The 24806-nt window shown below is 36.8% G+C and overlaps 2 protein-coding genes and 1 pseudogene across 2 annotated transcripts; 1 reads left to right on the top strand and 2 right to left on the bottom strand.

The window, feature by feature from the left end:
• The first annotated feature begins 2516 nt into the window (after positions 1-2516).
• LOC132166073 (Exostosin family protein) lies at positions 2517-4345 on the top strand. Its single transcript, XM_059576825.2, has 2 exons — positions 2517-3603; positions 3786-4345. Exons 1-2 carry the CDS (start codon positions 2708-2710, stop codon positions 4207-4209), a joined length of 1320 nt encoding a protein of 439 aa, XP_059432808.1. The 5' UTR covers positions 2517-2707; the 3' UTR covers positions 4210-4345.
• A 471-nt stretch (positions 4346-4816) lies between these two features.
• LOC132176422 (3-ketoacyl-acyl carrier protein synthase III) lies at positions 4817-10715 on the bottom strand. Its single transcript, XM_059588618.2, has 8 exons — positions 10224-10715; positions 8988-9136; positions 8183-8319; positions 7250-7355; positions 7050-7168; positions 6251-6315; positions 5939-6161; positions 4817-5249 (listed from the first exon to the last, which is right to left on the bottom strand). The coding sequence occupies exons 1-8, from the start codon at positions 10415-10417 to the stop codon at positions 5028-5030; spliced, it is 1215 nt and encodes a 404-aa protein (XP_059444601.1). The 5' UTR covers positions 10418-10715; the 3' UTR covers positions 4817-5027.
• Positions 10716-17993: 7278 nt separating this feature from the next.
• Positions 17994-20353, bottom strand: LOC148587067 (uncharacterized; annotated as a pseudogene).
• Positions 20354-24806: the final 4453 nt, after the last annotated feature.

Genomic DNA, 24806 nt, shown 5'->3' with positions numbered 1-24806 from the left:
CTATACCCCTTAGATTTTTTTAAAAAATATTAATAAAAAAAATAGGTAACTTCACTTTAGATCCATAAATTATCAAGTAATTTGAGAAGCCTCCCTAAAAAAAAAACTTCAGAACCTCTCAATTTGGACCCCTAAACTTTCAACTGCAATCAATTTGAATCACTCAGTCAGATTTTAAATGTTAAAAGTGAGACAATGACGTTTATATCCTTGACTTTTTTATAAAATTTCAAATTTACTCTTAATTCCAATTTTTTTTAAAAAAATAAAGTTAAAAAAAATTATGGATATTTTGGTCTTTTTAGGGGTAAATCAGGGAAGTTAACGGCTAAATCTGATGAAGGGGGTTCAAATTGACTGCAATTGAAAGTTAAAGGTCCAAATTGAGAGGTTTTGAAATTTGGAAGGCTTCTTAAATTATGTGGTAATTCAGGGATTTAAAGTGAAGTTACCCTTAAAAAAAACTTCGCTTGGAAGTTGCCCACATCCAACTATGGGAGGTTTTTTTTTTTTTTTTTTTTTTTTAATCATAAGCAGGAAATTCTTGTAATTTTTGGTCACGTGAAACACACATTTTTATATTAAGATTTAACAGAAAATCTAAATAAAGTGAAGAACATCGCAAATTGTGTGATAGTGCAATAGATTGACGGAGTACATTACAAAAATCAAGAGTTAAAGATAATATTGTGAATTATTTGGTCATTTGGGAGGTAGGTGTAGTTTTTTAAAAAAAGGGCAGTAAATTGTCCATGTAAGTTAATCAATTCACTCGTGCAGCAGGGGTGGACCTATAGCCTAGGGTGGGAGAAGTACCTCCAAAATGTTTACAAATTTACTCAAAGTACACCAATTTTATAAATTTGTCCCCCAAAATGATATTTTTGTCCCTCAAAATAACATTTGTGTCCCCCAAAATAATATTTGTCACATTTTAATTATTATTTTTTTAAAGTTTTGCCCCTTCTTTCGACTTCAAAAACCTAAATACCCCATTCATTTAGTTTCCCTTCATATTTTAGTTCACTTCTAACCAAAAACTCAATTTAATTTGGAACTCTGATCGAATATGTGAAACGAAAAGTTAAAAGGGTTGGGTTCTTTGAGTGGGTTCTAACTAACAATCAGTTGTCATTGTTTAGCTCAACCAAAGATCGTGTTTAGTTTATTTTAGGGGTGTTCAAATGGTTATAACCGTCGGTTATTGGCTATAACTGCACGGTTATAACTGCTTTTTTTTTTTTTTTTTTTTTTTTAAATGGACTTTTGGACTTTTTAAGTGTTTTGAGCCTTTAATTTGATATTTTTTGGTCTTATTTTAAGGATTTAAGGCCAAATGCTTCAAAAAAGATGGAAAAAAAAAATATATATATATATATATATATATATATATATATATATATATATATATATATATGGCCAAAGAAATTCTAGCCCAAAAACATAGCTAAGAAAACATAGCCCAAAATCATTAATCCAAATTCAAATGAAAAAATTAAAAAGACAAATCTCAAATCTGGATACATATTACAAAATACGAATCAAATGGAAGCAAAGCAAATATAAATATAATAAATATAATAAATATTTATATTTATTAATATATATTTTATATTATTATATATAAATAAAGGCGGTTATCAGTTATAACCGCCTTTCTTTATCCCTAAAACCGCTAACCGCAACCGTCCTAGTTGGTTAGCGGTTTTTAATAAACGACTATCAAATCGATTAACGGTTATCAGTTATCGGTTTGCGATTATAATCGGCTATCGGTTAGTAGGTTGGTTATAACCGACCCGCTTGAACACCCCTAGTTTATTTTGCTTGTAAGACTTTTATACTTTTATTTTATATAAAAAACATACATAATAAAGAGATTATATATATATATGTTTGTGTGCGCTTTTTTGTATTTATATAAATTCGCCCATCTCCCTAACAAAAAAAAAAAAATTATCCCCACATTACAAATCCTAGTTTTTTTTTTTTTGGTAAATGAGAATATCATTTCATTCATTTAGAATAAGGAAACATCTAGAGCCAAAACGCTCTAAACATCTAGTTTTGCCCCGGTGAAGTGCATCCAATCATTTATCATGGCACATAATTAAGAGTAATTCTACGGTCCAAAGCGTTTTGATACCCTATAACCTGCTCATTCGAATGCATAAAAAAAAAATAAAAAAAATTAAAAAAAAAAACTGTCCACATATTGGTAATAGTCAACACGCATGAAGTTTGTGTGGCAAACTCGCAAACAAAGAGGCCAAAAATAATTCAAGTGGACCTCCCTCCCTTTTCTGCAAAATAAATTTTCTATGGGCTTAAAAAATAAAAAAATAAATTATTATTATGGGATGAGATTTGTTTCCACGAGGCACGAGCCGTTGTCCATCTCACCGACAATATTGCGTCAAACCAAATGAGTCCACCACTTGTCCACTTGTCCACTTAAAACTCTCTCTAATGGCCTTCGGTTTTTTCATTTTTTCCACCATTCTCTCCTTCTTTCTCTCCCCACAACAGACAACACAACAAAGTTAAAGAAAAAGTAAAACAATTCGTCAAAAAAAAGACGATCATTTCAACTAAAGAAAAAGAAAAAGAAAAAGCATCATCAATGGTTCACCTTCGCCACCACCGTAGAAATAACATCCAAACTTCCTCCATCGCTCTCTCTCCCTAACCCCCAATCGCCACTCCCATGGCCTCCACACCCACAATTCTCACCGCCACTATCTTCCTCTTCCTCTTCCTCCTCAAATCGACCATTTCCCAGCCCACCACCACCACGGACTGCACTGGCCGTTGGATCCACATCAGACGGCTGCCCACGCGGTTCAATCTGGATCTCTTGTTCAACTGTTCCCAATATCCTCTCTTCGACAATTTCTGCCCCTATCTTCCCAACCACGGCCTCGGCCACAAGACCCATCCTCTCTCCCGCAGCTGGTTCCGCACTGACCCTCTCATGCTCGAGCTCATCTTCCACCGCCGCATGCTCGAGTACTCTTGCCTCACCGCCGATCCCAATGCCGCCAACGCCGTCTATCTCCCTTACTACGCCGCCATCGACGCCCTCCGTTACCTCTACGGCCCCGACGTCAATGCCAGCGCCGACCACGGCCTCGAATTGTTCGATTTTCTCCAATACGACAGCCCCGGCATATGGGCTCGCCGTGAAGGCCACGACCATTTCCTGGTAATGGCAAGGCCTTCCTGGGACTTCTCGCAACCTTTGCGCAACGATCCTCCCTCGTGGGGCACTTCCTTCCTCCAACTCCCCGAGTTCTACAACGTCACGGCTTTGACGTTGGAGGCCAGAGCTTGGCCTTGGCAGGACCACGCCGTCCCTTACCCGACGTCGTTTCACCCGCCGTCCCTCGCCTTCTTGGAGTCGTGGATGCGCCGCGTGAGGCGCTCCCGGAGGTCCACCTTTATGCTCTTCGCCGGCGGCGGAGGGATCTCCGCCACGCCGAACATCCGGCGGAGCATTAGGAACGAGTGTACCAGTAATGTGACTCAGTATCTTGGTGCGTACGTGAAGCTGTGCGAGGTCGTTGATTGCTCCAATGGGGTGTGTGAGCACGATCCAATAAGGTATATCTTCAACGAATTTAATCATTAATTTCTAATTTAACATTCATTTAAATTAAATAAGAGATAAATAGCGAGACCAAGTTTGAATTTTGGATTTTTTTTTTTCTCAATATTGTTAAGTATATTATATCTCTTCATTGAAAATTAATCATTTAATTTATATTTATATTAAAAAAAAACAGATATATGAAGCCTATGTTGCAAGCGACCTTTTGCTTGCAACCGCCCGGGGACACACCCACGCGGAGGTCCACTTTTGATAGCCTTCTCGCCGGCTGCATACCGGTCTTCTTCGAGGAATTGTCGGCGAAGTTGCAGTACACGTGGCATTTGCCGGAAGAGATATACAGGGAGTTTTCTGTCTTTATACCGAAGGAAGAGGTGGTGTTTAAGGGACTGAGAATTGTAGAGGTGTTAATGGGTATACCAAGAACAAGAGTTAGGAGGATGAGAGAGAAAGTGATAGAGTTAATGCCGAGGGTTATGTACAGGAGGCATGGGAGTTCCTTCAATTTCAGGGCAACCAAAGATGCATTTGATATTGCAATTGAGGCTACCTTACACAGGATTAAATCTAGGTTTGAAGAAGAAGTGGCATTTGAGTAACTTATTTATTTATTTATTTTTAATTTCCTTTTACTTCACAATAGTTCATTGCACAAGTGCAAGGAAGATTATATTAGATTCTTTTGTATCTCAATTTTGTAATTTGAAGTTGTTTGGTTAAGTAGAAGAAAACATATATATATCATCAAGCAAAAACAAAAGCTGTTCCACTAACATACTGGGAATAGGATCCTTTCTGATAATATCCAGTCAGTTATATTTGAAAGGGTATTATTGTCTTTTCATTTTTTAAGGAGACAAACAATATAACCAACTAGATATTATCCAGTTCAAATGAAATTAAGAGATGATCCTAATTCAACATATTGACACCCATTCATGACCATGCCAATCTTTTTACTCGACCGCTTGGAAATTGCATTAGAAGAGAGAGCTTTTTGAGAAAGTTTAATTTTTAAACTTTTTACAAAAGTGAATTTTTGACCCTTTTTAGAGTAAAAAGTCAACAAAATACTTTTAAACTTTTTACCAAACAAATCCGTGATTTTTTTTTTTTTTTTTTTTTTTTGCACGACTTTTTAGATATTAAAAATATCTAACGCATTCACAACCAAGGCTCTGGGAGATATAAAAACAAGTACATTAATGGACTCTGGAAAAGAATAAAATTTATTGAGTTTGCAAAAGCTAAAACGTATCAAAAGCCAAACAAACAAAAAGGGGCTTATGGAGAATATGCCTGCTTTTTTTTGGGGAAAGTAAATGGAGAGCAGCACATAAGGAATTGGAGAACTACACCTCATACTCAAAATATTTTCTCTTGTGTTAGTAGGGTGATTGGGCTGGAAAATGGAGGTTTATCCCCATCTGATAATGGCAGAACCCCATGTAAGACCCGCTCCGAAGCCGGCGGCAGCTATGGTATGGCCTGCCTTGACCTTCCCACTTCGGACAGCTTCATCCAATGCTAATGGAATGGAAGCAGCACTTGTGTTGCCATAGTTTGCCAAATTTGATATGACCCGTTCTGGTGGGACTTGTAAACGTGCAGCAACAGCATCAATGATCCTCTGGTTTGCCTGCATTTATCAATCATCTCTCATTAGTACTGCATCACCGCCAATATAGGTACAATGCATAACAAACATATCAACATTGTATCCAACTCCTTCCAAACAATGACTTCTTCCAGTATAGCTTCATTATGAGCGGATAAATAAAGTTCAGCATTATTTCTTACACCATTTTCTACTTTAGACCAACTATCAGCATTATTTATTACACCATTTTCTACTTTAGACCAACCATCAGCATTATTTATTACACCATTTTCTATTTTAGACCAACTAATTAATACACTTTATAAGCAATTCGAAAATGGAGTGGATCTGATCAGCTTTCTTTTGACATCAAGAAAGATTAGACAAAGCTACTCGGCTTAGATATTCCAACACACGACTGCAGGGAATATCAAAGCACAAGTCCAGACCCAGTTTTTGTTTGTCCCTTCAAGAGAGAAATATATGCTATAACCTTTAAAAAATAATGATTTCGCCTACAAATTAAATATTTCTCACCTAGACTATCCTCATAAGCTGTTTTTAAGGCAAAAAAAAAAAAAAAAAAAAAAAATCATGTACCAGACGACATTGTTTAATGAACTAAACTCTTGATAGATTTCCATGGTAGAATATGAGTGACCATATATATCTTAGGTTTTAAACACAACTTTCTGTTTAAAATTTTTTGTAGGTAGTATCTAGTATACCTGATGAAGCAGTAACCAATCAATGCTTGATCCATGGAGGCCAGCCTTTCCAAGGGCTGACTCAATTGACTGTGGCACACATCGTGCAGCAAATCGAAAGACCTCTTTGCCATTCATTTGAATACAGGAATATGAGGAGCGCCTTGGAGGGAAGCCTAACACTGAACCATTTGATCCTAACGCATTATCTGCTTCATTTTCTTTGATGCTGGCATTTAGATGTCTGCATAAAAGGAAGTCACGTGCTCAGTCACAGTCCTCATAGAAGGAAGTGAAAAGTTTGTTTTAGTCATGAATATTAGAATCACATGCCTTTGGCCATCACCATCACTATGCAGGTCAAAACCAAATAAACCATCTTCTTCACTGTCACAGGCCTGCAGAATAGTTGTTATATCAGAATAAACGAACTAATAGAAGCAGGTATGAGGTAATTATCATCCTTAAGCAACAATTAAATCAGAACTCCCAGAGAAAGTACAAGGGAGATCAAACCTAGTGTCATAAATTGTACAAGATATAGGAGATTAGAGCTGAAAACAATTGTCTAACCAGTCAGCATTCATCTTTTTAACCTCTTGGGCCCTAAGAGTGTAAAGCCAAGTTACAGAGAAGAATACATTATGAGTACCAGGTGGGGGTGAGCATCTAGGTGTTGGATCCCTCTGATTCCCCAATTTTTCAATATGGAGTAATGACATCATCATAGAAGTCTCATATAGAACCTGGCCTTCAATTAGAACAGATGACAAGAAGTAATATTTGACTTTCTGGCCATAATGTGAAAGACAAAAAGTAAATCAACTAGAAAAAAAGCTCATTGTTCTTTTTTCTCCTTCTACCTAGGTGTTTCTCTAGTATACTTTCTGTGTACTTGGGTGCACCTTACGCTTTTAATGATATATCAATTACTTTAAAAAAAAAAAAAAAAAAAAAAACAGAAACAAGTCTGAAAACAAGGTTAAGAGCTCACAATTCTCAACTGAGAAATCAAACTGCTACATCATCTAAACCAAGTCTAAACTTTTACTAACTTTATGACAAGGCCTCCTTATAGAGACAAAATCATCATAATTATATCAACAACTAGATTGTCGGACTAGACCATTACCTGCACTAACACAGCACCAGCAGCATCTCCAAAGAGAATACAAGTACCTCTATCCGTCCAATCAACATATCGAGAAAGGGCATCAGCTCCAATAACCAGAACATTTTGAAATCCGCCTCCTGCAATTTACAGAGGTAGAGTTAGATTATTTTAGTCCCAAAAGTCAGACCCCACTACAGCAATGAAGACAAATCCATTACCCCTAATGTGACAAGCAGCCGATACTAGACCCAACACAAATCCGCTACATGCAGCTGTAATATCATAAGCCAAAGGATTTCTTTTGCAGCCAAGTGCTTTTTGGATCTGACAATTACAATACAACAAAAAGGAGCATAGAAAAGTCTTAAGAGTGGTTATATACCAACTAAAGTAGAAGCAATTTATGTTCTTGGGCAGCATACCCTCGACTAGTTATTCATAAAAAATTCACTTAAGAAATATAAAGGTCCAATTGATTAAACCAAAGCCTAGACAAACCAAGCTTGGGAGGGGCAGTTAGGGGAAGTTGAGCTTAAGTTAAGCCCAAAAGCCCTATTTAAGTTCAACCAAGCCAGCCTTGTAGGGCTTACTACTTAGCTTAGCTAAGTCAGCCCCTACTCTAAAACTATATCTGGCATTAACTAGTAAGAGAGGCATCTCTATCAATTACAAATATCTTTTTTTTTTTTTTTTTTAATACAGGTACCCTCATAATCCCATCATTCAGAATGCATGGACCCCTTTTTGAAACAGGAGTATCCATATAAATCATAGTATAGAAGACACTTTCTAAAACAAAGAAAGATGTGTCTGTGTCAGATATATTTGAAAAATTAAAAATTAAAAATTATTATTATTTAAAAAAAAAAAAACAGAATTTCTAAAAGAAATCCTTCATTACTTCAAGTTATGCACCCAACATCGCGTAGCAATAAATACATAAAGTTTGCAATTTGTCAAAGTTCCTTCAAAAATAGACAGCACAAAATCATTTTTGCATCTTGCCATGTGCATGCAAAATTGCTCAGAATGACAGAAGCAAGCACCCCTAGATTATCTAAGACATACATGCTGCTCAGCCTTAACTATTAATATGATTGATCTTTCAATTTGATCCAAATGTCAGAATATTTCATCCCAGATCTTTATACCTGAGGAGCACTACCAAAAAGATCCTCGGGTGTTGATGTGCACATCAAGACTAGGTCCACATCATCAGGATCAACCTGCGCCATCTCAAGAGCTTTCCTTGATGCCTCTACCGCTAAAGCCGTCAAGCTATCTTTGCCTGCAAGAGCAACATTAAAATAAAAGTCATTCACACTTTCCAAAAATTAAGATGCCATTGCATAAAGAACTTTTTTTTTTATATAAATAATCGACAAATATCATTAAAAGCGTAAGGCACCCCTAAGTACACAAGAAATATATAAAAGGAAACACCTAACTAGAATTAGTAAAAAGAACAAGGAAATCAATATAACTACATAAAGAAATTAAGCTTCCCATTTCAAAACAATTGTGCCATAGATAAGAAGACCAACAAATAGATATACATAATATCTGCTGTCCAATCAAAACACATCTAGACATTAAATTATCCCGAAACAAAAGCACTAAAACACCATTTTATATTCAACCAGGTCAAATCCGCCATGTCTTTTGAACTCTTAGATAAAAAGTTGGTACAGCCTTAATGATTGACTTAAGAGATCATCTTGGGTAGGAAACAAGAATTGTGATCAGACAATCAGCAAAAACTCAATCAAGTCAAGCTCAGCCTAGCTAGGCCCAGACTGATCAAGCTGAACAGCCTTCCCCAGGCTCAAGCTCACATTTTGAGCAAAGCCACCATTATTTGTTTATTTATTTTTGGCTAGAACCAAGAAAAGTCAACACAAACCACTCACAACTATCCAAAATATGGCACCATCATGCCTACAAGTAAGAACTGACCTGAAAGAACTCGTCGATTACGAATCCCAGTTCGAACAGATATCCATTCATCAGAAGTATCAACAACTTTTGCAAGATCATCGTTGGAAACCTTCAGAGTGGGTGTTGCTGAGCCACAACCAACCAATTTGCAGCCTTTGCTGACCAGCCTGTTAATAGACGTTTTTAAAGTATGGGATCAGTATAATTTTTTTTGATAAGTCAGATTGCCATTTTCTAATTCAAAAATTTATTTCCATTGAATCCAATCAGATATCAAAGTGGGGTTGGACTTCTAAAACATACTACAACCAAAACATCTATGGCCTTCAAGGAGACACAATTGGGCCTCTAAAAACAAAGAAGTTCCATAAAACAAAACATAAAAAGCTAATTGCAAGAAGAATAATGAGAAGTTAATGACAGAAACTCTTAACCATGAAATGCTTGTGACATTTAAAACTAATGGCATGAGACTCTTTACCCCAAAATGAGTGTGACATCCAAAGGATATTGCATTTCCTATTCTTATTCAGCCAAATAAGAATGCTAGGAAGCATATAAAATTCAGGTCTCTGACTCAAATGGGGGAACAAACAAAGGCTTCTGTTTTAGAATATCATATCCCTGTAAGTTCAGCTTTCCAATATGTCATACTGGGACATCACTCCCCCCATGAAAACCTTATAGACAGCCAAACCATGCATATGGATTTGAAAAATGTCCACCTCTCATGAGTATGCTAGCAATGATGTAAATTGCAAATGTTTCTGCAAGATGAAATAATTTACGAAGACAATGTTGTAAAGGATATATAACATATATAGACCATCTTAGACGAGAAGAATCTCTTTCACTCCATATGATCTTCCATGCATGCAAAGTTTTCTTAAAAGGGTGATAGGGAAGGGAAAGAAAAAGATAGCAGCGAAACTAAAATCCGCAGACAAAATGCCACCATCCAACTTCTCTACCGAGAAGAACAAGCAAAGTGAGTAGAACTAGACATGAAGAAGAAGGTCATCCAACCAAAAATCTTTCCAAAAACCCAAAAGCCAGAATAAAAATCTTGAATCCATTCATAGGCTTTCAAATAGATATCATAAATGATAACCCAATTACACCTCCTCAAACAATTTCCTACAAACTCCGCTAGTATATTCTAACCCAATTGCATTCAAAACCTATACGCTTTAAAGATTAATACAAGAACTGATGAATCGCCAAAATACAAAAGAAATCAGAGATGAAACTCACCTGGGTATCCGAGATTCAGAAGGGGAAGCACCAGAAGAAAGCTTCTCTTCGCCATGAATGGTGCCGGAGCAGATTACCCTCTTGGAGAATCCCTCAGGGGAGCAAAGCCCAGATCGGTAAATCGCTATCGAAGGTTGAATCCTCCTTCTCAAGCTGGGAACTGAGGGAGTAAAGAACCCAGATGCATTGGCCATTTACACCCACTACCCAAAACGAAATAAACAACGAGAAAAACAAAATATATATGGACGGAAGGAAAGGGAATGAAAGATATGATATTTTTCAACTTCTATGTCAAAGAAGAAGAAGAAGATGAAGAAGATGAAGAAGAATGTGATATACAGAGTATATAGAGCCCATGAGAGGGACAAAAGATCAATAGGTGACAGAGGAACACCGTTTTCTCTTAAGACTTTTTTTTTATATAATCTTCGGAAGCTCCGAAGCAGATACAGAAATGGGCGATTTTGCCAAACCCAACTTGAGTTAAGTCGGAAAACTCCTTTTGCCTATTTCTCTCTCTTATTTAAAACGTAAAAGAGAGTGAGTCATGCTCTGTTCGGCAATTCCAAAGAGCTTTGTTTTTTACTTCAATACCCCTATTCTATATACTTGGCTCTATGTCAATGGTTGGCCGTTAAGGGTCCTATAGGTTGGAGTGAGAATGTGAAAACTCGATTTCGCATCTATTGCATGAGGATGTAGCTTAAATCTTTCCACCAGTACCGTTGTAATTAAGCCAAGCCTAATTTCAGGGGAGTAGATTAAAATAAAATTAAAAAAATTTATTTTGTTGTATTTAATTATATAAGTTACATCATTTCATTTGAAAAATCTTATTTTGTTGGTTCTAATTTACCTTCACTTTCTCTCTGTATGTCCCTTTTGAAACCACTATTGCCATGGTCTCCCCCTTAGACAACATGCTTTAACTACTCCATTTAGGCTCTAAGGGCTTGTTTGGTATTGCATTTGAGGGATCTAAAAATGCTTTTAACACTCAAAAAATTCGTTTGAAAAAAAAGTATTAGTTTGGTAAAACAATTAAAAGTGCTTTTAAAGGTTTAAAAAACCTAAAAATTGCCAAAAAAAATACTTTTGACAAAAGCTTAAAAATGAAGCTTTTGCCCAAAAGCTTTTTTGACTTAAAAACTCTATTTCCCAAACGTAATCTCAAATAGGCTCTAAGTCGGTTTTATGTTTACAGTTCATACATGTCAATTAGATCAACCCGGGTTAGACCCACTTATCATAAGAACTTCAACCTCAACCCCATGGACAAGCTCAACAAACGAACCATCCAATAGATTGTGCGATCCAGATGTGGCATCCCCCAGCGTTGTCAATGCTTCAACAATCATGAACTTCTAGAAGGAAACGACGATTTGACAGTGTGATTGGAATGCTAATCACACGTTCTCGTTGCGAAGCAAGTGGCTCCACCTAGACTATGACAAGGCATAGGTGGTCTTTGCTGACATCAACACCTCCTCTATGACCTCCATGATTAACAGTTGCAATGGTGTTAGAGGGGATCGTACTATGGTGGTCGAGGTTAGGCGTGGAGGAGGAGGATGGATGAGTGATTGGTTGTGTAAACATTTATGAGTAATATAAAATAGGAGAAGAAAAGCTGAAGAAAAGAGAGAGAGAATAGAGACAAAGAATTTTTGGATGATTTGGTGTTGGTCATTTACATCTACCATTGTGAATTGTCCTAAGAGCTACCGTTAGGTTTAGTTTGGCTTTATTCAATGCAAAATATCCTTGTATGAGATTTGCTCTTTAAAACCATTTTGTAAGATTGCTAGTTTTGTGCGAAAACAGCTTTCATTGGATGTGCGTTAGAACAAGCTTGTAACGGGACTCAGGGTTTTGTTCTCAGCCTAAGCATTGGATGGCACATAAAAATGGGCTCATGACAGGATTTAGAGAATTACTCTCGGCCTACGCTTTAGACGGCATGTCAGAACGGGCATGTGATGAGACTTTGGGAAAAGCTCTCGGCCAACACGTTGGATGGGGCGTCAGAACGTAGACATGACGGGATTGCAAAGAGTTTACTCTTCACGTTATGACGTGACTCATTTCCCAAAAAGAGGTGAAAAATTCCAGAACTTATGTCTGCGTCTTTTGTTCACCACGTCTTAACACAAAATAAATCCCGTTATGACGTGATGAATAAAATCTCTTAACTATAAGTTCCATTTTATGTCACTGGTCACTGCATACTTTTTGGGAGATTTTCTCTAGAGTTTGAAGGTGTTTTTCTCCAACCAAATAATTCTCGAACGTTGGAATTGAATTCAAGGGAGGAAGTCTCTTGATGTGTTGAACGTTACACCATCTACAACCATTCATTCTACATCTTTGAAGAAGTCTACCGGAGGATCAGTGAGGAGTTTCACTCCACGAAGATAGTCAGCTAGGAGGCAAGCACAAACGCCCTCAACCCAATCTTCTCGAAAGTGGTTTTTGGCCTCCTCTCTTCAAAATTCAAGATCATACAATTGATTTTAACAAGGTATGTGCACGTTTTACCTATTGGTTGAGAAAATTTTAAGGTTTATTTTATTTCTAAAATTTAGGGTTTTCGTTGATTTTTTGCTTAATGACTTGTGCATATGTTTTACACTGAGTTAGGATTATTTAGGGTTGGTTTGGGTAGATGGATTATGTTGGGATCGTTTGCGTAAATTTCAAAAAAATTTCTTTTTACGCAACAGAATAAAACACAATCCCCAAGACCTTTTACCGTCAAGACAAACATATTTAGATCTAAAGATAACTATATAAGTTAGATTACTTACATGTAGCTTCAGCCTCTCCTAGGCATTGGGGCGTAGGAGTGTGCATCTGTTCTTCCCATGGTGTGGGGTTGAGTAGTTGAAGTTCCAACAACTAAGAACTTCAAATATGAGTCCATTCATGAACTAGAAGAACATCTTTATGTTCCTCATTGTAATCATAAGGAACCTTTGATAACTTGGGAGTTCATCAAGGTCTTCAAGATCTTCAAACACTTGGGTAGAAGATTGCTCCATTAGATCTTCTCTTTGATGACTGAATATGATTGTTATTATTGGCTCACAAAGTTTTCTCAAGAACAAGAGAAAACTAGAAGCAAAACTTAGAGAGAGAAAATTCTTCCTAGGCCGTGTATTCACTCATGTGGGAAAATGATGTTGTGTTTTTGTTTTCACAAAATCACAATCTTATGAATTGTTTTAGTGTTGTATCTTTTGCTTCTCAATTGAACATCTATTTATAATAATGGGATCCTAGGAGAAAAAGAATTTTAAACCATGTGATGTGGGACTGGGATTAGAAATCCCAATCCTAGGGGAAGTCGGCCAAGGAGTATTTACACTCCTTGCCACTCCTCTAGTGGCCGGCCATGGGAATAGATTATTCTCTCCCCATGCAACTAGGGCTAGGGTTTAGCCCTAGCCCACTCCCACTTAGTTTAGCTCTTAGGCTTGGGTTTTATCCTCAAGCCCAATGCCTCCTTTCACTTAACTTCGGCTCTTGGACTAGATTCCATTAAGTTCAAAGTTTATTTACAAGCTTATAGAATTAAAATCATAAGCCTAAGGTTTATTTTAATTCTTTGGCCTGTAAGAATTAAATTATGAGCTCAGTGCTTTATTTAATTCCCAAATCCAATTTCTCCAAATAACCAATAAGATTAATAAATCTTCTAGCCCATGTTTTATTAAAATAAAACATCATAATAAATAAATATGTAATTGAGGAACATTGTCTGTCAATTTATATCCGCTCAAATAGGGACCTAAAGGAAAAATATCATTAGCTTCATAGGCCTGTGACCATGTCTTCCTAGACCATGTCACACGACTTTATTTAATCACAATTAAACTAAATCATTATGACTGTACTCTAATGATTATTTTTTATTTAATCAATTAATCCTTATGACGTTTTTATTAATTACATATTATCCCTCCATGAAATCATTTCATAGGCGAAGCAAAGTCTATGAACTGGCACTTTGTTCACTACCTCTTTTCATTAAATCGCTGATTTAAATTCATGATTATCCTTATGCACCTTGTGAGAATACATCTCACCTTGTACATGTATAAGTTTTCAGTCTACCTAGTGAAAATACTCGGGCCTAAGGTTTATGATCGTCTTTCCCATTAAATCTAAAACAAGGGGAATATTCCTTATCTCTTTGTTCTCGGACAAAGGATTTGGATTCCATCATGAAGTTGGTGTTACCACAATGCTATATGCGATTACCCAATGTATTGACGTTGTTTCGACCGATGATAGGTCTCACTCTTTGAGACATCTAAGTAACCTACACTTCACATCTGAGTTCATGAGCTCTTCAGGATTTAGAGTAAATGTTAAGCCTTCATGCACATACATCATTTTTTATGACACTATAAACAAATGATTACTTATGTGGTCTTGTTCGGTGTATGGCATAACCCTGCCAATACTCTCAACATATTAACCTGAAGCATCCCTACTTCTCATGACCAAGACAAGTTGATGCGGTATTTTTGTATACCAAAATATATCAATCATAAAAATAATCACTCGCAGTAAAACGAATCCTTGTAGGATAGGGCTATATAGAGGGTGTCAAGCCTCAAGGACTACGAGGATGTTGTTATCAAGCTTTCCAAGATTAAATAGAACTCAATATAAAAGATGTTTGTTTGGTTTTGGATCTATAAAGTAAATGCATAAATAAAGACATAAAAGTAAAGATAGATGTGATGAGAGATAGAATAGGAGGTTGATTTCACCACTAACCGTGTAACATTGGTCAATCATAAAGTAATAAGGAAAATTCATATTATGCATGATATATGGCTCGTCTCACTCGAGTAATCAATAAAATACTATCATTAAGGAATAAGTATAACTCATCTTCGGTTGGTATGGACCATCCACATAACTACTAAGATGCGGTACGATCCATATTACCTAGGTATGGCCTATCTAATTCCTTAATATGATACATACAATCAATGGAATAGTATAACTCATCTTCGGTTGGTAAGAACTGTCTACCTAAATTACACTAAACTAGGGTGTAGTACAATTCGTCTTCTCTAGGAATGGTCTATCTAATTCTATTGATCATATGTCAATTAAAATCGTTGTATAACAATCATTCACATAATCACAAAAAATATGAAGGATTGAGTTCAATCAATATAAAAGAATTTATAAGACAAGATAAGAAATTCATAATGATTGAATATAAATATTAAGATTAATTAATTCTCACTGTTATACAACCATCATGCATATAGAGAAGCTCAAATTAAAATAAAATTAAGGGGAAACTTCACTAAGCCTCCCTGAACTTCCGGCCGATTTTGCAGACCCCCCTGAACTTCAAAAACTCTCATTTTGGACTCCTAAACTTCCATTTTCTCTCAAATAGGGCCCTTCCATCTATCTGAAGCGTTAAAACCAAATGGAATGCACATCACGTGACATTCACGTGATTTTTTAGCCTTCACTTACCCCTTTTGCCCTCACACTCACTCACCCTCACTCACAAAGTACCCACATATAAGACTTAAACACTACCGAAGCTGTCGAGGAAACCACCAAAAATGAGAGAGCTAGAAGACCCACTACCCAAGCCGTGCAAGAAACCACCGAGAACGAGAGAGATCAAAGACCCTCTACCCAAGCTGTGCAATAAACCACCGAGAACGAGAGAGATCGAAGACCCTCTACCCAAGCTGTGCAATAAACCACCGAGAATGAGAGAGCTCGAAGACCCACTACCCAAGCCGTGCAAGAAACAACTGAGAACAAGGAGCACGAAGACCCACTACCCAAGCTGTAGAAAAAAATCACTGGGTTCTAGCCATCCATTGGAAAAGATTAGGAAGGAAGTCAAAGAAACAAAGTTGAGGATCTAGCTGGGAGTCACGTGCGTCTCGACGGTGAAGAATCCCACACGACGGGGATACCCAGTACCGGTGAAAGTCGATTCTATCATCCACCGGCAAAATTACCCAGTACCCAGTACAGGCGAGATGACGACGGTGAAATATGGAGCAATCCAAGGGTAAGTTATGCGATTCAGGATCGAGCTATCCCATTTGCAAATGTGGGAGCAAAACAGTTATCAAAACTGCATCAACAAGTAAAAATTATGGTAAAAGGTTTTATGCTTGTGTTAATTATTTGGTAAGATGTGTTTTAGAATTTATTTTTTTCACATGAATTGAAGCTCATCCCCGTTATGCCAAAATTCTGTATTAATTGGGTAAACCCTAATTTTTGTGACCGTAATTTATGTGATTATGCAGAATGAAAAAAATCGTGGTTACAACTATTTTAAATGGGTTGAACCTGAAATTTGTGTGTGCGGTAACCGAGTGATGTCGATGTTGATGGAGTGGCAAAACGAGTTGAAGTCCGAAAGGGCAATGGAAATCTTCAAATGCAAGCTTGAGCTTGCTGAATACAAGTCCAAAATTGAAGTTGATGCTGCAAATTTTGAAGTTAAACTTCAAAGGGTTGAGACTGAGTATCGTTGGATGTAGCTACAGTTTCGAGTTGCACTTGCATCTTTTTGGTGTCTTGTTGTTGTACTGATGTGTTTCCATTTTTCTAATAGACTTGCATCAAAGCTGATGTTAAGCAGCTGAGATAGACATTTTGTTTTGTTTATTTGTATTAGACTTGTATGAATTAACCATTTTGGTAATGTTTTTTAGGTATTAGTTAGGTTGTAATATTTGTTATGGTTTGTATGGATTTTGTTGGCACGATTGACTCTAGTATTGAAATGGATGGATTTTGTTGGCACATTTGCTAGTGATTGTATTGAAATATATGGATTTTGTTGAAACAATTGACTCTAGTGAAGAAATAGATTTGTCCTCTTAATTGATGTTATTGACCCCAATTGATGTTATTGCTTGCTGTTGTGTTACCTTAATATTGGGAAATAAAACATTGGCTAAATATTGTCATCCACATGTTGTCAAGCACTACCAAATTTACACCAAAATTTACACCAAATGTGTTCAAACTCCTAACCTAATCCAACTATCAAAATCAATGCAAGCAGTATATATATTTAATCACAACTACTTAAGACCATTCCTTATTTAATTCTAATCCAAAATTTGGTCCAAATGAGTTGAACACATACATGGGCATCAAAATTAACCTACAATTCATGTCAATGCAATCACTACCAATCTAACACCAAAATTTGGTCCAAATGTGTTGAACACATACATGGGCATCAAAATTAACCTACAATTCATGTCAATGCAATCACTACCAATCAAACACCAAAATTTGGTCCAAATGCGATGAACACCATTTACACCTAAATTAACTTACAATTCATATCAATGCAAGCACTACAACATTTACACCTAAATTTACACCAAATGTATTCAAAACATACACGGCCAATCAAAATTAACTTACAATTCATATCAATGCAAGCACTACAAAATTTACACCTAAATTTACACCAAATGTATTCAAAACATACATGGCCAATCAAAATTAACTTACAATTTATATCAATGCAAGCACTACAAAATTTACACCTAAATTTACACCTAATGTACCTAAACACAACACCAAGCTTCAATTGCATAAAATTTTGTCAAAACATACTTTGCCATCAACCCTAAATACATTACAATGTTTTGAAAATACCCCAACACACAGCAAGTAGTTACCAATAAAACAGTACAAACTGAGACAAACAATTTCAACAAACGACTATTTATGTCATGGTTACTGCATCTTCTGCTTCCCTTTATCCTTCACTGTTTTGGTGGACTTATCTTTCCCCCTATCCATTCTTCTAACATGTTCCTGAAAACCTGGTGGATGGTCAAGAGCTGTCCTTTTTCCCTTTTGTATGTCAAAATCAGGTGGGGCAGTACGAAATGTAATACCACCTGCTTTGGGAGGCCCCCAAGGGCATACTGGTCCACCACCTGGAATTGGGGGTGGCCCAGCAGGGTTATCAGTCAAGTCAACTACAATCTTCTGCTTGGTAGGTTCTCTTCCACTACTAACAAGTTCCCTCAACCTACCACCTGCTCTTGTCCTTGTGGCCAACCCTAGTGTTCTTTTATTCTTATTCCCAAATATGGTAGATGCTTGCAATTAATCACATACAATCAGGCCCCTAATTTTTGTTTAAGGGTTTAATTTATAGAAAGAATATGAAAAATTACTCACACTCGGTTTGTATGCATAATTTGTTGCTTTTCTGACTGGCTAGGTGGCAGAAGGTGCAGCTCTCACATGCTGGCTGACAGAAGTTGCTACTCCCACAGGCTGTGACTGTTGCTGTAATGCAATCTCTTCACATGGCCTAAATGCCGGCTGTGAGACATGCAGTAGTGCATTCGGTGAGGCTGGCCTAAATGCAGGCTGTGCTGTAGGCTGGGATGCAGTATGTGAGACATGCAGTGATGCAACATGTGAGGCTGGCCTGAATGCAGGCTGGGATTCAGGATGTGGAGGTGTTTGACTTATGGATGTTGAATATCCACCAGATTGTGATCTCCCTGCCCTGTTTGAACTTGATGGTGTGTTCACTTTTCTCTTTTTCCTGCCAGTAGATGAAGTGGCAGTTGAAGATCCATCCAACTACAAACACAAACAATCAACAAACAAAATACACAAACTAATTTAATAAATTGAACATTATGCAGTAAACACTAAACAGTAAATATTCTCAATGAATAAACCATTTTCATGTCCAAATTCCAGTAAGTTGATGCATTATCTCTATAGTACTTTCTGACACGTGACCTTCGTTCCTCTTGTCTCTGCCTGGCTACACATGACCTCTTGTTGTGACCAAGCTTCATGCAGTACCCACATTAATTCTTGTGGCCCCCCCTCCTAATTGAATAAGCATTTCTTGGTTCATCCGTACCCCTTTGTCTAATTTTTTTAGGTCTGCCAGAAGCTGCCCTCATCTTTGGTGGCTCAATCTTTGGTTGGTTGCTTATTGGCCACTGATCTTCACTTGGTACAGGGAAGACAGTGTAGTCATATGACTTGTAGTACTTCTCCTTGCCATAGTAATCACTCAAATATTCGGCTGGGTCTCCACCTTGGTGTAAAATGGTAGAAATGCCATGAGAACATGGGATACCAATTACATCCCATTTCTTGCATCCACAGGTTCTGCCATCCACATCTACAACAAATTTCTTTCCCATGCACTCAACTTCAAACATACCCTGACCGGCGTATGTACACCAACAATTACTAGCTTCATCCTCTTCTTTTTCTAACTTCTTCCTAATCTTTGGACCTAAGGCCTCCTCCATTGAACTGATTAATTCCTTCTTCCTCACATACCTTCTCATCAACTTACATCTAATACCTTCCAACATACTCAGGATTGTCTGGTCACGGTATTTTTTTATCCATGAATTGAAGCTCTCACAAGTGTTGTTGTGTAAGAGGTCAGACTTACAAATTGTATTGAACCATCTCCTACACCAAGTGTTGGGGTCAATCTTCTCCAGGTAGGCATGTGCATCCTTACTCATCTTCTTTATCTCATCCATTACTCTGTAAAATTCTTGCTTTGTGTAGGATGCTGCAGCTTGCCAAAGAAGATCCTTTAGTAGCACACCCCTATGACCTGAGTTCCTGAAATTTGCGTTCAAGTGTCTAACACATGTACGATGCTCGGACTGCGGACATACTTGTTCTAGGCTTGGAATGAGGCCCTGCACAATAGTTGAAAACATAATTAGTTGCATTACACTAAACATTTAAATTATATGAATAATAAATAACTATTATTTTACCTTTTGTCGATCCGAAATAAAAGTCCATCCATGTTGACTAGAGCCAAGATCTATAACAAGCGCCTCTAGAAACCATGTCCAGCTATCTTTTGTCTCAACCTCTACAATAGCAATTGCAATAGGGTACATATTGTTGTTGGCATCCCTGCCCACAGCAACCATCATCTGCCCCTTATACGTACCCTTTAAAAAACATGCATCAAGACCTATGACAGGCCTACACCCTTCCACAAAACCATTCTTCATGGCTGGCAATGAAAAATAAAACCTTTGAAATCTGCATGACACCTGTGACATTGGTCTCTCAACCATCAATATCAAACAACTGCCCACATTAGTGCTCCTAACCATGGAGCAATAATCCCATAACCGATAATACTGCTCATCCAGTTTCCCAAAAATAATTTCTCTTGCTCTTTTCCTTGCCCTCTACAAAGAACTGACATGCACATCCACATTCCATTTTGCTTTCACCTTTTTCTGCAAAATATCCATGGGCATGTTTGGCTGATCCCTAAAAGAGTCCATACACCACTCAGCAATCCAAGTTGAAGTGACCATATGATTTTGGTACTTCCTAGTGCAAGTGTGTTTGGGCCTTATGGACACTAAAAGGAATGTCATCTCGTTCTTCAACTGCCTCCCATACACCCTATAGTTGCTCCTTGGATCTTTGCAAACAATCACAATCCTCTTGTTTTCATTTCTCTTTAATTTCAAATCCTTCCCCCTACTAATATTGTATTGTCTCACGGCTTTTCTAAATTCCACTGCACTATGAAATGTATTCCCTACAACCAATGTCGGATTATTCATATCACTATGATTAAAAGGGATTCTTTTGGTTACATTCTTACGGGATAAGTGCACTAATCTTTCATCACCACTACCATGTGGTGATTCTAGCTTATCACTATCATGCATGTCTCCACTACTATCACTCTCTTCTCTCTCTTCCCCACCCTCCCCAGCATCACCCTCCCTAGAAACATCATCAACACCCCCTTCCACATCTACCTCCTCAACAACCTCTTCAGCATTTTCAACCCCCTCAGGAATGGCCTCACTACAATGAGTGGTATCCTCATCAGAATCAAGACAATCTGTATCATCACTAAGAACTAAATCCCAGAATGCATCCTTCCTAAACACAAATTCCCTCTCATACTCTGAATCGTCTTCTTCATCTCCATCAACTACATCATCTGCTACACCATAAGTTACTATATACAACACTACAAGAGCATGATCTAGATGTTTTGCCACCATTTCAGTTACATTGTAATTAGATGACAGAAGTCTTAGCCCTTGGTCTAATGGCAAACCCGGTACACTGTAATAAACAAGGTCCCCAGAGCTATATCCATATGTCTTACATATGTCCTCTATATCAGAAAATTTCAATTTGTTCCCATCATACGGGTCTGGGTAATTACTAACATTGCCCCTACATAATTAATCCTATATTGCCTATTAAAACAACCCCCATGATGGACTTCAAACATCATACAATGTGTACCCATGAGGTATCCTGCCACATTCATTATAGTCAAAAGTTTAATATAATACCATACACAATCCCAACACAAAAAATTAATACAATCTCTAAAAGTTATAAAAATACCAAGGAGCAGACATTTGCCATAATTTGACAAACCACAAGACAGTGATAAAATAAAAATCCCTAACCACAACTTTAAACAAGCCACTAAAGTTTAAGTACTAGTAACTTTCATCAATCATTATTACAAAGCAACCCACCAAACAATTTTAGCAAATTAAAAAACAACAACAATCACAAGTGCTGGCCAATAACTGAACCCAATCAAAGAATACATTTAATCTTAGTTTAACTAAAAACCAAACACAACTTTTTAGAAAATTTGCCCCTAAACCCTAACAATATTCTCCATTTTACCCCTGTGCACAAAGCAGCCACCAAACAGACCACATGACATTGATAAAAAAATCCCTAAGCACAACTTTAAACAAGCCACTAAAGTTTAAGTACTAGTAACTTTCATCAATCATTGTTACAAAGCAACCCACCAAACAATTTCAGCAAATTAAAAAACAACAACAATCACAAGTGCTGGCCAATAACTGGACCCAATCAAAGAATACATTTAATCTTAGTTTAATTAAAAACCATACACAACTTTTTAGAAGATTTGCCCCTAAACCCAAACAATATTCTCCATCTTACCCCTGTGCTCAAAGGAGCCACCAAACAGACCACATGACAGTGATAAAAAAAAAATCCCTAAACACAACTTTAAACAAGCCACTAAAGTTTAACTACTACTGCAAAAAAAAAAAAAAAAAAAAAAAAAAAAAAAAAAAACTTAAACAAAGTAGTAATACCCTAAACAGTTATAAAAAAAAAAATTAAAAACCCGAAGAGCATAGTACATTATGCTACACACTATGCATTGTAGTCCCGTTTGGTTATATCAGTGCACTAATATTGTATTGTAAACAACTTCAACAAAAAGTGCATTTCTCTGCCAATGTATAAGCACATTTGTGCCATTTAAGGTCAGCAACCAAACAACTGGTAGTGAAAGGGACAACATGACCACTTTATTCAATGTAATAAAACTCATCTCGTTCAAATCACGTGTCCAACACAACTCTAACCTAGGGGACCACACTTAGATCAGAAAAACAACAACTTGAGAATATGTGGAACTAACGACAAGCTGACCACACATATGATAACTTTTAACGCCTTGTCAGAAAACAACGAATCTAAAAAACGACGAGAATATGACCCACTTGAAATAAATACCACTCAAAAACCGTAAACAAATAAATACTACTCAAAATCGCATCCAGAGGCGTTACATGCAAAATCACCCACAAACAATCCAACCCAAATTATTGATCAACCACAAATTTCAAAAAATTTCTAATACAAACCCTAAATCTAAATTTTAGAGATAACGAAACTTACTTGATTCTAGTAGATTCGAACTGATTTATATGGGATTTCTAATTAACACGCTGCAAATCGACAGCCAAACTTCAGCTACAATGGTTTGCAGGCGATGATGACGATGGTTCGCACAGGCAGTACCTTCAGTACCTTCTAGAAGTGTTTCGCAACTTTCTAACATCGATTTTGAAACAATTAGGTTAAATGTTTGCCCCTTTTCGAGTGAGGGTATTTTAGGTATTTCGGTGAGTGAGTGTGAGGGCAAAACGGGTAAGTGAAGGCTAAAAAATCACGTGAAAGTCATGTGATGTGCATTCCATTTGGTCTTAACACTTCAGATAGAAGGAAGGGCCTTATTTGAGAGAAAATGGAAGTTTAGGGGTCCAAAATGAGAGTTTTTGAAGTTCAGGGAGGTCTGCAAATCGACCGGAAGTTCAGGGGGGCTTAGTGAAGTTTTCCCTAAAATTAAACTATTGTTACTTGGAAATGACTACATCAACGCCTTATTACGAATTTAGCCGCTCATCTAGTGCTAAGATGGCCTCCTGCTATGATCTTCTCATCTTCAACTTGTCAAGCCTCCAAGAAGATAATTTATGTTTAAAACTAAGCACACCTCTCTTCAAAGCTTAGAAGCCTATTTATAGAGTGTAAAACAAACCCTAGAAGCCCTATAAATTTCAGAAAAATTGTACTTCAGTCTCCTAGTCAAATTAGGAAGCAATCCTAATACAAATCAGAATACGATTCGTCCAAATTTACGTTCTTTTATTGCGGAATGATTTTGGCATAGTAAAATTTGAATTAGGAAAATCCTATTTCACAATTATTTGTCGTATTTTGAGTTAGCTTTCCAATGCTGTTATTTTCACCTCAATTCGATACTTGAGTTGAAAGTTATGGTCCAAATACTGAGACGTGTGTAGAATCCAAATTTGAATCTAATCCGATTTTAACTCCAATTATAGACATTCCGATATAATCATTTTCTTGATTTGATTAAACTTAACCACATCATATAGATCCTCTATTATAATGGGTTAAGTTTAATCACATCTTTTAGGTCTTCTCAAAGTGCGCTTTAAGTCTAAAATCAATAGTAATTCTTGTATCGTTATTAAACACCTGAAAACACTAAAACATCACAAAATCAAACAAATAGCAATGATAAGGAATTAACATATACGAGTTAAGGAGCTTGAATGTGCTACATTCAGCGCTTATCACACCCTCAAACTTACATATTGCTAATCCATTAGTAATAGAAAACAGAAAATAGATAGAAAAACAACAAGATAAATCCTTCTTTTGTGGGATATACGATTACATTTAGCTTATATAACAAGCCTTTTAAACCCTTAGGCATCCCTAGAGGTCGAGTGAAGTCTCATGAGGGTTTAATAGGAATAATACCCACAAAACTTGAAATAGGCCATAGACTTGGATCATATTGTCATCATTATGTTATTCAAAAGGATGAAGTATCACAAAAAATAATGGTTCTCATTATTTGGCAAGCTTAAAAAAATAAACTCTATCTCCGAAATTTCAAGAAATCACAAATCAAATCACTTACGAATGAAAGTTTGAGAAACAACAAATTACAATTAGTGCAAAGTGAACTAACACATACTCATGAGGCTTCAAAGTAATTCCAGTATAAATGAATTAACATCTCAGACTTTATTGAACTTCCTATCAGATGAAACAACCGAGGCATAAGCGGCTCAATTCGTAATAGGGTGTTGATGTAGCACTTTCCAAGTAACAATGGTTTAATTGTATTTTAATTTTGGTTTTTTTAGATGCATGATGGTTGTATAACTG

The sequence above is a fragment of the Corylus avellana genome, chromosome 3 (genome assembly GCF_965113065.1).
Source record: "Corylus avellana chromosome 3, dhCorAvel1.hap1.2, whole genome shotgun sequence".
In the NCBI taxonomy this organism is placed as follows: Eukaryota; Viridiplantae; Streptophyta; class Magnoliopsida; order Fagales; family Betulaceae; genus Corylus; species Corylus avellana.
This window is presented reverse-complemented; position numbering and strand designations above follow the sequence as displayed.

Coding starts and splice junctions, on each gene's coding strand:
- LOC132166073 (XM_059576825.2), top strand. CDS start 2,708: ATGGCCTCCACACCCACAATTCTCACCGCCACTATCTTCCTCTTCCTC. Junction 3,604..3,785: donor TGTGAGCACGATCCAATAAG/GTATATCTTCAA, acceptor AAAAAAAAACAG/ATATATGAAGCCTATGTTGC.
- LOC132176422 (XM_059588618.2), bottom strand. CDS start 10,417: ATGGCCAATGCATCTGGGTTCTTTACTCCCTCAGTTCCCAGCTTGAGA. Junction 7,169..7,249: donor GGCTGCTTGTCACATTAGGG/GTAATGGATTTG, acceptor TGTAAATTGCAG/GAGGCGGATTTCAAAATGTT. Junction 5,250..5,938: donor ATTGGTTACTGCTTCATCAG/GTATACTAGATA, acceptor TGATAAATGCAG/GCAAACCAGAGGATCATTGA.